The sequence below is a fragment of the Urtica dioica genome, chromosome 3 (genome assembly GCF_054948205.1).
Source record: "Urtica dioica subsp. dioica isolate 48M chromosome 3, U.dioica_male_clone48M_v1_H2, whole genome shotgun sequence".
Lineage (NCBI taxonomy): Eukaryota > Viridiplantae > Streptophyta > Magnoliopsida > Rosales > Urticaceae > Urtica > Urtica dioica.
In genome coordinates, this window is record NC_142758.1 from 846,141 (window position 1) to 861,140 (window position 15,000).

The 15,000-nt window shown below is 40.5% G+C and overlaps 1 protein-coding gene across 1 annotated transcript; it reads right to left on the minus strand.

Annotated features, from left to right (window-relative positions):
* Positions 1-5,815: 5,815 nt before the first annotated feature.
* On the minus strand, positions 5,816-7,203 carry LOC149401897 (uncharacterized). Its single transcript, XM_089610058.1, has 2 exons — positions 6,135-7,203; positions 5,816-5,853 (listed from the first exon to the last, which is right to left on the minus strand). The coding sequence occupies exons 1-2, from the start codon at positions 7,201-7,203 to the stop codon at positions 5,816-5,818; spliced, it is 1,107 nt and encodes a 368-aa protein (XP_089466184.1).
* Between the last annotated feature and the right edge of the window lie 7,797 nt (positions 7,204-15,000).

Genomic DNA, 15,000 nt, shown 5'->3' on the forward strand with positions numbered 1-15,000 from the left:
TTGTATTTTTTTTTTCTACTACATAATATATTTATTTAATACCATTTACGTCAGAGATTACCATATTACACGGGTTTAATACTATTATAAAACATCAAATATAAATACTCACAATTTGGAGGTAAAAATGCAATATTTTTGGATAGTTAGTCAATTTAAGCGATTATTTTTCTATTTATGTTAATGACTTCATATATATTTCGAATATAGTATTCTTTTGTTGGTAACTTATTTCTTGTTTCTTTCACATTGACGTGCTCGGTTTATTTATTTATGTTTATGTGTTATGTTATTTTATTATAAATGATACAACTTACAAATAATAATAATAAAACACAATGGTAACCACCATTTATATTATACATTTATAATGACTACACTACAACAAAAATATTGCTTTAACCACGACCAAGAATAACCACAACAAAATTAAACTAATCCCTGAAAGATGGGAAATAGTTTCCGCAAATATAATGCACGTATAAATTTCATAAGTTTTAACAAATAAAAAAAAATTAAATGATCTCTAATTTTAATTATAAATTCAAAACCTTTGCTGCTAAGTATTTTTGGCTGGGATTGTCATAAAGGTTAAAATCGTAAATTTTTATATAATTAAATTGTCACTTGAGAATAATTAATTATTTTTAAAAAAAATTAAAACATTACTAAATTACAAATTATACGCTTTACGTGGCCTTTTTTTTTTTATACAATTACAACAACAAATCTCAAAATATGTTTAGAGTGGATGATAACTAATTTTATAATATATTGGAAATTGCTTCTGGTGGCCATTTTTTGTAATTTATCATAAAAATAGCATGTTCAAAACTTTTATTACAAAAATAACTTTTTTAAGTTGTAAACCGTCACTTTTCTTGATTTTTTGTTAATAGTTTTTGAACTCTATTTAACTTTATTTACTATTTACAATTTAATTTAGAAGAATAATAATTGTTTACCTTTAGAAAAACAGTTATTGTTGAAAGGATTTGAAATAACAGTTATTTTTGAACTATTATACTTAAAAAGTGTTATTTTTCTAATTTCCCCTCTATATGTATATATGCACATCTATGTTTTACAAGCAGGCCTAGTAACGTGGATTTGTAGGCTTGTTTAGGCGCTATTTAATATTGTGGAAATTACATCTTGTAACGTGTTATTGTCTTCTTCTTTTCTTTTCTTTTTTTCAAAAGCGATGGGCGGACGTCTTACATTACAAAAACAACGAATTTTAAAATGTGAATGGTCGTTTTTGCCCTTATAACGTTTATTTCCCATTGTTGTTGTCCAATAAACTTAGCGTATATGATTAACATACAATATAAATATATAATTTCATCAATAACATATATATATATATATATATATATGTGTGTTTCTCTATCATATATATTTTTTTAACCACATATTGATTATTGTATACAATATACTGATTATGTGATATTGTATACAATATATTGATAATGTGATTATCGTATATTGTTAGCGTGGAGATGAGCGTTGGAGTTATGACGACAGCGGAGATATTGTATATTGTTAGCGTCAGAGCCACGAAGACGGCCTCCCACAGGCGTTCGAGCTCTAACGAGGCGGAGCTGAGCTTGTCGCGCTTTCGCATCTCGTAGATCTAGTTTGTATATAATAAATTGATACCATATGTCAAATTTGTCAGGGCATTGGAATGTTGGAGCTGCGGAGACGGCCTCCCATAGGCGTTCGAGCTCCGATGTGGTGGCAACTCGCGTGTTTTTGCATCTTGTAGATCTATTTTGTATATTGAGTGCATTAAATAAGGGCATTTCGATCTTAAAAAGGTAAAGTCCGTCATTTTCGTCAGATTTTAAAAAATTCGTTGTTTTCGTAAAGTAATAACTAAAATCCGTTGTTTCTGTAATTTTTCCTTTTATGTCATATATTAGATATTAGGTGGTGTGTCGAGCATTATATATTTGGCTTTTTTTTTTTTTTTTTTTTTGTAGGGTTAATAATGTTATGCTTTACAAGATTGTAACCCAAGAGTTTTAGACCGTGAATTTTGGTGGTTCAAAATGACCAATCTTTTGGGTGAAACTTCTACGCCACAAAAAAATTAAATGTAAATAAGTGTTAAAAAAGGAAAAGCTTCCCTTTCTCTAATTAAAATTATATTATGGAAGTTAAGGAAAAGACAGTCTGGAATTTTTTGGGTACATAAATTTTGATGCTAAAAAGAGTCAACGCCGTTTTGTTCTTTATCTTCCATCCAAAATTCTGAGGGAAACAAAACAGCCTTAATGGTAATTTTTATTCTTGTAAAAAAATGATTACTTTTTATTTTGCTATTCAGTTACAAGCGTTTCAGTTGGTGTATCGTCAGATATTTTGTTTGTGCTGAAGAACATAGAATAGAAGACAGCAAGGAGCTTAGTAATAAATAGAATTTTTAGGTAGTGCATGAAGGTCTTTTTTTCCCCTTTAATTTCATTTATAGATATAATATTCATATAATTACATTAAATATTTAAAAACAAATTATAAAATAAAAAATCCAATAATGAAAACATTTCGTTATATTTAATGATCGAACTCACGCCTTCACATAAGATGAGATTTTACATAAAAGAGGAAAAGAAGTAGTGCTATTCTTTGGAGTGATTGTGGAAGAAGTATTAAGTGAGTGCTATTTTGGGATTAAATTAATATAGGATTAATATGATCTTTAAATTATTGGTTTTTTACTATTTTAATTTATTTCAATAAAATTCACGCGTAAAAACAAGAGGAATTTAAGAATATTTGTGTGGAATTGTAAACTTAGCTGTTGAATAGAGCATAAATATAGAGATTGAGAGTGAAGATTTAGGGATTCAGAGAAAAAGAGGAAGTCTGAATTGATGAATTACAGAATAGAATAGTCTGGGTATATATAACCCTAATACAACCAAAAAAGGAAATAAAGAAAAAAGGGAAATAATCATAAATACAATAATAATAATAATGACTAATATATTATATATATACGCTAATATCCCCCCTCAAACTCACGATGCTACAGCAATAAGCATTGAGAGTTTGTCAACTAAGAAGCGGAAGCGCGAAGTGGAATGAGCCTTCGTGAATAAATCAGCAATCTGAAGTGAAGAGGGAACATATGGCAATGTGATTGTACCAAGCTGTAGATGATGGCGGGTGTAATGACAATCAATCTCAATATGTTTGGTTCGCTCATGAAAGACCGAGTTACGAGCAATCTGAATGGAACTCTGATTATCACAGTATAACGGCGTAGGATGATGAAGAGTGACACCCAGATCAGCAAGTAACCAGCGTAACCAAACAATCTCACATGTAGTCGTAGCCATAGCGCGATACTCAGCTTCAGTGGAAGAGCGAGAAATAACATCTTGCTTCTTGCTCTTCCAAGAGATGAGTGAATCTCCAAGGAAAACACAGAATCCAGTGGTGGACATGCGATCCGTAAGATCACCAGCCCAATCAGCATCAGAGTAAGCGCGCAACTCCAATGAGGACGAGGAGGGAAATAATAGACTCTGAAACTGAGTACCACGAAGATACCTGAGAATGCGCAGAACAGCAGCCCAATGAACTGTGGTAGGAGCAGTGACAAACTGACTGACAATATGAACAGCATGCGCAATATCAGGACGAGTAACCGTGAGATAAACCAAGCTTCCAACCATCGTGCGGTATAGACTGGGATCGGGCAGAGGAGACCCATCAGATGGAGAGTAGCGTGCATTGGTTTCAAGAGGAGTATCAACAATTCTGTTGTCAGTGAGACGAGCGCGCTCAAAGAGATCTGATATATACTTTGACTGAGATAAAAGGTAGCCCTTCGGAGAAAAAGCCACCTCTATACCCAGAAAGTAACGCAACGAACCCAGATCTTTCATAGCAAAACACCGAGCCAAGTCAGACTTCAACGATTCAATCCCATCATAATCATCGTCGGTAATAATCATGTCATCAACATACAAGGACAAGAGGATACGACCTGTACTTGTATGCTTGACAAACAAAGCGGAGTCGTGCTGACTAGGAATGAAACCAAGGGAGGTGATCACAGTGGAGAACTTCTCAAACCAAGCTCGAGGAGCTTGTTTGAGACCATAAAGGGCTTTGCGCAGCTTGCACACATGACCGGGCTGATGCGCGACACCAGGAGGGGGTGTCATGTAGACCTCCTCGTGAAGATCACCATACAAGAAGGCATTCTTCACATCCATCTGAGATATCTGCCAACGATGTACAGAAGCCACAGCGATCAGAGCGCGGATCGTCGTCATCTTTGCGACTGGTGCAAAAGTCTCTTCGTAATCCATACCATACTCCTGAGAATAGCCTTTAGCAACAAGACGGGCCTTGTACCGCTCCACGGACCCATCTGATTTGGTCTTGATCTTATAGACCCAACGAGAACCGATGGCCCGCTTCCCTGACGGCAACGGTACGAAGTCCCAAGTGTGGGTTTGATGCAGAGCAGTAAGTTCCTCAGCCATAGCAGTCTGCCAAAGGGGGTCAACAACAGCCTCTCTATAGGACAAAGGCTCAGACAAAGAGTGAAGAGACACGAGAAAGGAAACAAAAGATGTAGAGTATGACGAATAAGCAAAATCGGGAAGTTTAGTGGACTTACGAGGACGGGTGGACTGACGCAGAGGAGGATGATCCGCAATTTCAAGTGATGGCTGAGCAGTCGTAGCAGAAGGAGTCAGAGGCGTGTGTGTCTCAGGAACCAAAGTATCAGTGTGTACAACCTCATCGGTGTCAATATCAAAAGGATCAATGCGAATAAGATCATTCTGAGTCATGTTATGAGAACTAGCGGGAACAGAGAAGAAAGGAATATGCTCTAAAAACACAACATGACGAGAGACATACAATTTATGACTGACCGGATCAAAACAACGATATCCCTTTTGACCAACACCATATCCCAAAAAGACACACAAGGCAGACTTAGGAGACAATTTATCGCGCTCGACGTGAGGTCGGAGAACGAAACAAGTGGAACCAAAAACACGCAAACAAGCATAATCAGGGACTTTTCCAAACAACTTTTCGAAAGGGGACAAACCTGAATTATGAGAGGTTGGGATTCTGTTTATGACATAGGCAGCGGTATGGATAGCTTCCCCCCAAAAAAATACTAGGAACCTCGGCAGACAGGAGAAATGAGCGAGCAGTCTCAACAAGGTGACGATGTTTCCTTTCAGCTACACCGTTTTGTTGAGGTGTGTCGGTACATGAGGTTTGACGGATAGTCCCATCGGAAGCAAGTAACTGGCAAAAATCGTTAGAAGTATATTCACCCCCTAAATCGCAACGAAAACATTTAATGACAGCAAAATGTTGTGTTTTTATGAGGGCTCTAAAATCACGGTAAATGCTCAAAAAATCAGATCTACGCTTCATTAAATAAACCCAAGTGTAACGAGTGAAATCATCAACAAAAGAAACGTAGTATCTAGAACCACCCTTAGTAGACACGGGAGCAGGTCCCCACACATCAGAATGCACAAGATCAAACGGAGCAAGAGAAGACGAAACACTTTTATGAAAAGGTAAAGCTGAAAATTTTGCAAGTTTACAGCCACTGCAATTAGAAATATCCTGGGAGTTCAAATTTCCTAAAACTCCCGTAGAAACCAAAAAACGCAAACGAGACGCTGAAACATGACCCAAACGAGAATGCCACAAATAAAAGTCAGACGACAGATGACTCAAACGAAAAGAAGATAAATCCACACTAGAGGCAGCCACATCCGTTACTTTAAGTTCATCCAAGACATAGAGCCCCCCCTGCTTACGGCCTGTCCCAATCACCATCTGAGATCGCGGATCCTGAACACAACAAGATGAAGAAGAAAAAGTGACTACGAAACCAGAATCGGTCAATTGACTAACAGACACAAGATTTAAAGCAAGACTAGGAATATAGTAGACATCGGGAATGGAAATATGAGATGTAACAACAGAACCAAAACCCTCTGATGGCATAGGGGTGCCATCGGCGGTCATAATGGGTATGGACGAGTGAGGGGACAAAGACACAAAAGATGAAAAATGAGGGGACATATGGTTAGAAGCACCCGAATCAAGTATCCAAATGGAGGATGGTATACCTGGGACTGACGATGAAGACAAACCTTTAGAGGAAGAGGCTGACATGGCATGAGGCTGAGAGGCAAGGAACTGCTGGAACTGCTCAAACATGTATGGGTCCACAGATGGGGCAGCAACGTCGTTGGTGGGCGGAGGTGTCCACGGAGGTGTCGGACGAGGTGCCCACGGAGCTGGTGCACGAGGTGCCCACGGAGCCGTTGGACGGGGTGCCCACGGAGCCGTCGGGCGAGATTGAGGCTGGGTTGGGCGTTGTTGCTGCTGCTGCTGCGGCTGTGCTCTGTCCCTGCCTAACTTCGGACACTGAGCCTTCCAATGTCCCTTCTCTTTACAGAAGGCACATTTATCCAGAGGGAGTGATGACCTGGACTTACTACCAGCAGGAGAACGGTACGGGGCAGCAAGGACAGCAGGCACCGCGGGTGATGGACTCTCCTTGTCGATCTTGGACTTGAGACGAACCTCTTCGGCCAGCAGCTCGTTGACCACAGAATCAACAGAAGGAAGAGGACTGCGGTGAAGAATCGCACCACGCAATCCCTCAAAGTCGTCACGAAGGGCCATCAGGAACTGAACCAATCGCTGCTCTTCACGCCGAGAGATGTAAGCCGCCACTGCCCTCAATTCAGCCGACTCAGTCAATGCCAATTGATCCCACAATGAGGACATGGCAGAATAGAACTCTTGAATACTCAAACCGTTTTGCCGAAGCGCACGAATATCCATCTCCAACTGATACTGTTTGGCAAAATTAGACTGAGTATAGAGTCTGTCTAGATGTCCCCAGACCTCCTTCGCAGTCTCGTACTTCGCCAACTGAGCACCGATCGAGTGGGTAACAGAATTGTTAATCCACGTGATAATTTTCGCGTTGTCAGACTCCCAAACATCAATCGAAGTTGCAAAATCTTCAGCCTTCTCATCGGTAGGCTTACGACGCACACCCGTCACATAACTCCACATCGATTTTCCACGCAAAAAATTCCTCATAACATAACTCCAATATGAGTAATTTTTGCCATCCAGTTGAACACCAATTGCCTGAAGGGAATCATCTCTACGACCCGCCATATCGAAAAAACACAAATCCAAACACTCCAAAAACAACGAAATCCAAACAAGCAGATAGAAACCCCCAAATCGAAACCCGAAAAAACGAAATCAACAACGCATCCAAACAGCACCAAACCGGTGAACAGGACAATCACTCAACCAATTACGACATCCACAAATCAAGAAAAGGAGGCGAAAATACCAACGGTACGGACGAAAAACGTAGCTTGACTCGCCAAAAAAAATTTCGGGGCGCTTCCCCGAACCCCGACGGGGGTGCGCTGCCCCCCGTAACCCCCCAGCGAACTCACCGCGGAGTTCGATCCGCGAACATCGTGCTTGGTATATTAACTTTCTTCAATCAATTAACAAAAGCCATGAATGGAGAAGATGGCTCTGATACCATGAAGATTTAGGGATTCAGAGAAAAAGAGGAAGTCTGAATTGATGAATTACAGAATAGAATAGTCTGGGTATATATAACCCTAATACAACCAAAAAAGGAAATAAAGAAAAAAGGGAAATAATCATAAATACAATAATAATAATAATGACTAATATATTATATATATACGCTAATAGAGAGAAGTCCCAATAAACTTACGACCCTTAATGGTGTTTGTATATTGGCGTCTTTGTTCTTTTTATTGCGCAAAAAATCAACTACATTATGTCCTGGACAAACAATATGGAGGAAATTAAGAGAATTTTTTATCCTCTGTGAAATGTTTGTTTATTATTGCAAACACAGGCAACAGCTTCTACAAAACCTCTTTGCTAGCATACAATCCATAAAACACAATCCTTATATGAGAAATAAATATCTAACACTTGGGTGGCTAATGAACACCCAAAGTCTCTCTTTGACGATTAATTTTGGGCACTTTATGAATTTTGTACAGAATCATGCCTACGTTGTTATGAATTACGATGGTGAAAAGCGAGTTTTTTTAGTGATGGAGAGAAGTTTCTAGGTTGAGAGCTTGATCATCTAACGTCCTCATATCTTCAAATCCCACTATATAATGGATTATTTGATTGGGACTTGGGACTTCACAATTATGATTCTCATATTTTGGAGAAGACACGTCGGTTACTCGTTTAGCTTGAGTACCAACACACCACTCTGACAAATGTTAGGAGTTGATCCAATCCATTGAGACTCAAGCCCCGGCCTCACTAGTTCTTGTAATAGCTCTTCGTTGTTGGAATAAAGTTAATAAATTTTAATTATTAACATGTGTATGACTGATTTGTGGCAATAATTTGAGTGGGTTCCACTAATCGGAATTGAATAATTCCAAGTGATACGGATTCCTCGTAACGAGGGCTATAAAATTGAATATTTGTTTGCCAAAATCGGACCTAAGGTGAATGAGAAAGTGACGAGCTGAACTGGACGAAGTGACGAGGTCGACTGGACGAAGTGACTAAGTCATTCCAGATCGACTGGGCGAGGTCTACTGAGCTCGACTGGGCGAGGTCGACAGGACGAAGTCATTCCAGCTCTACTGGGCGAGGTCGACTGGACGACGTGACGAAGTCATTCCAGCTCGACTGGACGAGCTCGACTGGGCTCGACTGGGCGAAGTGTCGAAGTCATTCCAGTTCGACTGGACGAGCTCGACTAGACGAGCTCGACTGGACGAAGTACCGAAGTGTACGTTTGAGAATGAAAGCCAACGGTTGTATGCTTCTATTAAATGGTTTTTGAGCTTTAAGTGCGCATTATGGCTGTGGATTAATGCCATTAAGGCTGGAAAAACTGAAAACGTTACATGGACGGTTCGCATGGTTTGAATACAAAAACGGTGTGTTAAATGGTTGTAATAGCCTGAGTTTAATGCCTTTAAGGCTGGACGTTTTTGAACTTCAAACCTACGTAGCCTTGGCCTATATAAAGAGGCATCAGCTCTCATTCAGAACACGAATTCCATTGTTTCCCCACTGTTCCCAAGCTCTCTCTTCCCCAAAAATTCTTTTCTTTTGCTTTGTCGTGGTGGTAGTTTAGCACAGGTTCTAGTTCGCCGAAGCCGAGTCTTGTGGTGCATTGCTCGTCTTGTAGTCGTTGTATCCTGGGAGGCTTTCGCTCACGAAATCCAGCACCCGTAGGGAGGGCGATAAAAAGCTTCAAGGAAACTGTCAAACGGGCCTCGACCTTCTCTTGCCGATTTCCTGTTCTTTCCTTTTTCCGGTTTATATTTTATTTTCCTTGCATGTGTCTGTTTTCCCTATCAATATTATTTGTAATATTGCTAACAATCTTGAAGCTTTTTTACTCTTTAGAAGACAGGTTGCAAGGAGGAGAAAATATTTTTATTTTCCATTAATTTTGGTTCCCGGATTTGTTTGGGATTTCTACTAAATTCTGGATTTCTTTTTGTAGAAATATGACTAACTTGAACGACTCGATGAACGTGAATGTTGGAGGGAACGTCGGTGAAAATCCTGCCTTGGTGAACAACCCGCCAAACTTGATCAACGTTGGCCAAATCCCCGTGGCATTGGGACAAGGCTCGATGACGGCTACGGCCGGGAATGGACCCGCGGGTCTCGTTCAACCGATGGCGGGTTTGGGCCTAGATGCTCCTAACATGGGCGTGGCTCGAGGGCCTCCCACTGTGATGCCGACCGAGAGGCCTGGGAAGTTTGACGGGCTCAACTTCAAACGTTGGCAACAAAAGATGGTCTTCTTCCTGACGACCATAGGACTTGCTCGGTTTTTGACCGAAGATCCTCCGGCCACTCCTCATGAGGGTGAAGCCGACCCACAAGTGCTTAGGGCCTATGTGGGGTGGAACGAATCCGACTACCTATGTCGAAACCACGTGTTAAATTGTCTCGCCGACTCTTTATACAACGTGTATAGCTCTAAAGCCTCATCTAAAGAGCTTTGGGATTCGTTGGATCGAAAGTACAAAACCGAGGATGCGGGCTCTAAAAAGTACATTGTGGGTCGCTTCCTCGAGTACAAAATGGTGGACACGAAGACCGTTGTGAGTCAAGTGCAAGAGCTTCAACTCATTTTCCATGAGGTTCAAGCCGAGGGAATGACCATTAGCGAGTCTTTCCAAGTTGCCTCCGTAATAGAGAAATTGCCACCGGGGTGGAAGGAGTTCAAGAACTACCTCAAGCACAAGCGAAATGAGATGAGTCTTGAAGACTTGGTTGTTCGCCTCCGAATCGAGGAAGACAACCGTGGCTCCGATAAAAGACTGAGAACCGTCTCCGAGCGAGCCAATGTCGTCGAACATGGCGAGAGCTCGAAGGGGATGAAGCACACCCACAAGCTTGGAGTCAAGGGAGCGACGTTCAAGAAGAAGTACCAACAAAAGATTGTTGGTAAATGCTACAATTGCGACAAGGTTGGTCACCGAGCTGCCGATTGTAGAAAGCCAAAGAAGAAGAAGGAGGCCAATGTCATGGAGGATGATAATGACCTCCTCGTCGCTGTGGTCTCCGAGGTCAACATGATTGACTCGAACCCGAAGGAGTGGTGGCTGGAGACTTGAGCAACTCGCCACATTTGCGCTGACAAGAACTCCTTCTCCACCCTTGAGCTGCTAGGAGATGGAGAAAAGTTGTTCATGGGCAACTCTGCTACCTCTGAAGTCAAGGGGGAAGGTGAAGTCTTTTTGAAGATGACCTCTGGGAAGGAGATGAAGCTCACCAAAGTTCTCTACGTGCCTGATATGCGGAAGAATCTTATTTTTGGGACTGTGCTGGATAACCATGGATTTATGATGGTTTTAGAGTCTAAAAATCTTGTATTGTCTAAAAATGGTATGTATGTGGGCAAAGGCTATGTCAAGAATGGCATGGTCAAAATGAATGTAATAGCCATCAAGGCAAAAGAAATTAATAAAGCTTCTTCTTCCGCTTATATGATTGAGTCGTCTAATTTATGGCATGGTAGACTAGGTCATGTAAATTATGACACACTGAGAAAATTGATTAATTTGGAGTGTATTCCAAAGTTTAATATTGACTCAAATCATAAATGTGAAATTTGTGTTGAAGCAAAATTAACAAGAACATCATTTCATAGTGTTGAAAGAAGTAATGAACCTCTCGACTTAATCCATACCGATTTATGTGATTTAAAGTTCATGCCCACGAGAGGTGGTAATAAATATTTTGTGACTTTTATTGACGATTGTACAAAATATTGTTACGTATATTTGCTTAAAAGCAAAGATGAAGCAATTGAGAAATTTGTCATATACAAATTGGAAGTTGAGAATCAACTTAATAAGAAGATTAAGAAAGTGCGAAGTGATCGAGGAGGTGAATATGTTGAACCATTTGGTGCCTTTTGTGCACAACATGGAATTATTCACGAAGTCACTCCACCTTATTCTCCTCAATCAAACGGCGTGGCCGAACGTAAAAATCACACTCTCAAGGAGATGATGAATGCGATGTTGTTAAGTTCTGGGTTATCCCAAGAAATGTGGGGGGAAGCGATCTTGTCTGCAAATTATCTTCTGAACAAGATACCCCGAAAGAAGGAGGATAAGTCTCCGTCTGAGCTATTTATAGGAAAGAGACCTTCCTATAAATACTTGCGAATGTGGGGGTGCTTGGCCAAAGTAATGGCTCCCGCTCCAAAGAAAATGAAGATAGGATCGAAAACTGTAGATTGTATCTTCATTGGGTACTCACACCATAGTAATGCATATAGATTCCTTGTGTATGACTCGAAAAACCCCGATATACACAATGATTCGATTATTGAATCTAAAAATGCTTCGTTCTTTGAACATGTATTTTCTTATAAGTCTAAGGAAGTTGAACCGAGTTCATCAAACCAATTTCTTGAGGATATTGAGGAAATAACTCAAGATAATGATGAAGAGTCCGAAGAAGAGATAGAGTCTGATGGACTTAGACGAAGCAAGCGAGCGATGGTAGAAAAATCTTTTGGTTCTGATTTTTTCACCTATATGTTAGAGGCTCCACCTCTAAATTATAAAGAGGCAATGAACTCTGTTGAGGGTCACTTATGGAAAGAAGCCATAAGAAGTGAAATAGACTCTATCATGCAAAACCACACGTGGGAGTTGGTTGATCTTCCTCCTGGAAGTAAAACGCTTGGATCTAAGTGGATCTTTACGAGGAAGATGAAAGTCGATGGCTCAATTGATAAATATAAGGCACGACTGGTAATCAAAGGGTATAAACAACAAGAGGGTGTTGATTACTTTGATACTTATTCTCCTGTGACGAGAATAACATCTATTAGATTGATAATTGCAGTTGCTGCATTACGCAATCTTGAAATTCATCAAATGGATGTAAAAACGGCCTTTCTTAATGGAGATCTCGAAGAAGAGATCTATATGAATCAACCTGAGGGTTGTATTGCACCTGGACAAGAAAAGAAAGTCTGTAAACTAGTCAAGTCGCTTTATGACCTTAAACAAGCCCCAAAGCAATGGCATGAGAAATTTGACAACGTTATGATGTCAAATGGATTTAAGATCAACGAGTATGACAAATGTGTGTACATTAAAACCACTGAACATGGATATGTCATTCTTTGTTTATATGTAGATGACATGCTCATAGTGGGGAGTAATGATCGTATGGTCCAATCCACAAAAGATATATTGAACTCAAGGTTCGATATGAAAGATCTGGGAATTGCTGATGTAATTATGGGGATCAAGATTACCCGAACACCCAATGAGATTGTACTGGATCAAACACATTATGTTGATAAAATTCTAGACAAGTTTGGAAAGGACGATTCTGGAGTCTCGAGAACTCCCATAGACATTAGTCAACACTTGTCTAAGAATAAAGGTGAAAGCATCTCTCAAATTGAATATGCTAGAGTGGTAGGCAGTCTCATGTACTTGATGAGTTGCACGAGACCGGATTTAGCCTACACCGTGAGTAGACTAGCTCGATATACGAGTAATCCAAGTGCTGAACACTGGAAAGCAATCGTAAGAGTATTAAGGTATCTACGATTCACTCGTGATTATGGTCTACACTACACGAGATATCCTGAAGTAATTGAAGGGTACACTGATGCAAGTTGGATATCTGATATTCAAGATTCAAAAGCCACGAGTGGTTATGTATTCACTCTGGGAGGTGCGGCCATATCTTGGAAATCCTCCAAACAAACTGTGATAACAAGATCCACGATGGAATCTGAGTTTGTTGCATTGGATAAATGTGGAGAAGAAGCTGAACGGCTAAGGAACTTTGTGGAGGATATTCCTAATTGGACAAAACCTATGTCTGCAATATGTGTATATTGTGATAACCAATCTGCGATTGGTAGGGCATAGAATGTGATGTATATTGGTAAGTCTAGACATATCCGTCGACGACATAATACCATTAGACAACTTCTCTCATTTGGAGTCATTAGTATTGACTATGTTAGGTCCAAAGAGAATATTGCGGATCCGCTAACCAAATGGTTAAATAGGGACCAAGTAGAGAAGACATCCAAAGGAATGGGGCTAAAGCCCATGGCAAATAAAGCCAAGGCAAAGGAAACCCAACCATGATGACTGGAGATCCCAAGATCTTGGTTCAAAGGGACAACCTAATTGTCAAAGGCTATGTGAGGTCACTGTGGGGGAAAACCCCAAGTCCTATTCCTATAACAGTGACTCCCGTACGAGGTTAAGCTTAGAGCTTTTAATGAATTCTGTGAAATCGGATTGTTAAGATTCCGAATGAGTAATGCGGGATTACTCCTGATAAAAGAATCACCTATGTGAGAGAGAAGTGTGGCCGCTTCGAAAGAGAATTAATTGGGCTTAATTCTTTAGAAACTCTTGCAGAACCAGGCGGATGTTCAGGGCCAAAATGAACATAACCATGAGAACTGAACCTGTGTCAGGGAGATATCAGTGGGGGATATGTTTATCGTTTATACAAAACGACTAACAGTTCAAGGACAACGTGTCTACTGAGTAGTCAGTAAAGATGACATATCTTTCCGAGGGAAGGTTCAAAGGCCCCGCCTACCTATCCTATACTGGTATTGACCGTAGAATCTATCACCACATCGAGTCGTCTCTTTATAATTGTCGTCTCAATTTCATTCATGTGGAGGATTGTTGGAATAAAGTTAATAAATTTTAATTATTAACATGTGTATGGCTGATTTGTGGCAATAATTTGAGTGGGTTCCACTCATCGGAATTGAATAATTCCAAGTGATACGGAGTCCTCGTAACGAGGGCTATAAAATTGAATATTTGTTTGCCAAAATCGGACCTAAGGTGAATGAGAAAGTGACGAGCTGAACTGGACGAAGTGACGAGGTCGACTGGACGAAGTGACTAAGTCATTCCAGATCGACTGGGCGAGGTCTACTGAGCTCGACTGGGCGAGGTCTACTGAGCTCGACTGGGCGAGGTCGACTGGACGAAGTGACGAAGTCATTCCAGCTCTACTGGGCGAGGTCGACTGGACGACGTGACGAAGTCATTCCAGCTCGACTGGACGAGCTCGACTGGGCTCGACTGGGCGAAGTGTCGAAGTCATTCCAGTTCGACTAGACGAGCTCGACTAGACGAGCTCGACCGGATGAAGTACCGAAGTGTACGTTTGAGAATGAAAGCCAACGGTTGTATGCTTCTATTCAATGGTTTTTGAGCTTTAAGTGCGCATTATGGCTGTGGATTAATGCCATTAAGGCTGGAAAAACTGAAAACGTTACATGGACGGTTCGCATGGTTTGAATACAAAAACGGTGTGTTAAATGGTTGTAATAGCCTGAGTTTAATGCCTTTAAGGCTGTACGTTTTTGAACTTCAAACCTACGTAGCCTTGGCCTATATA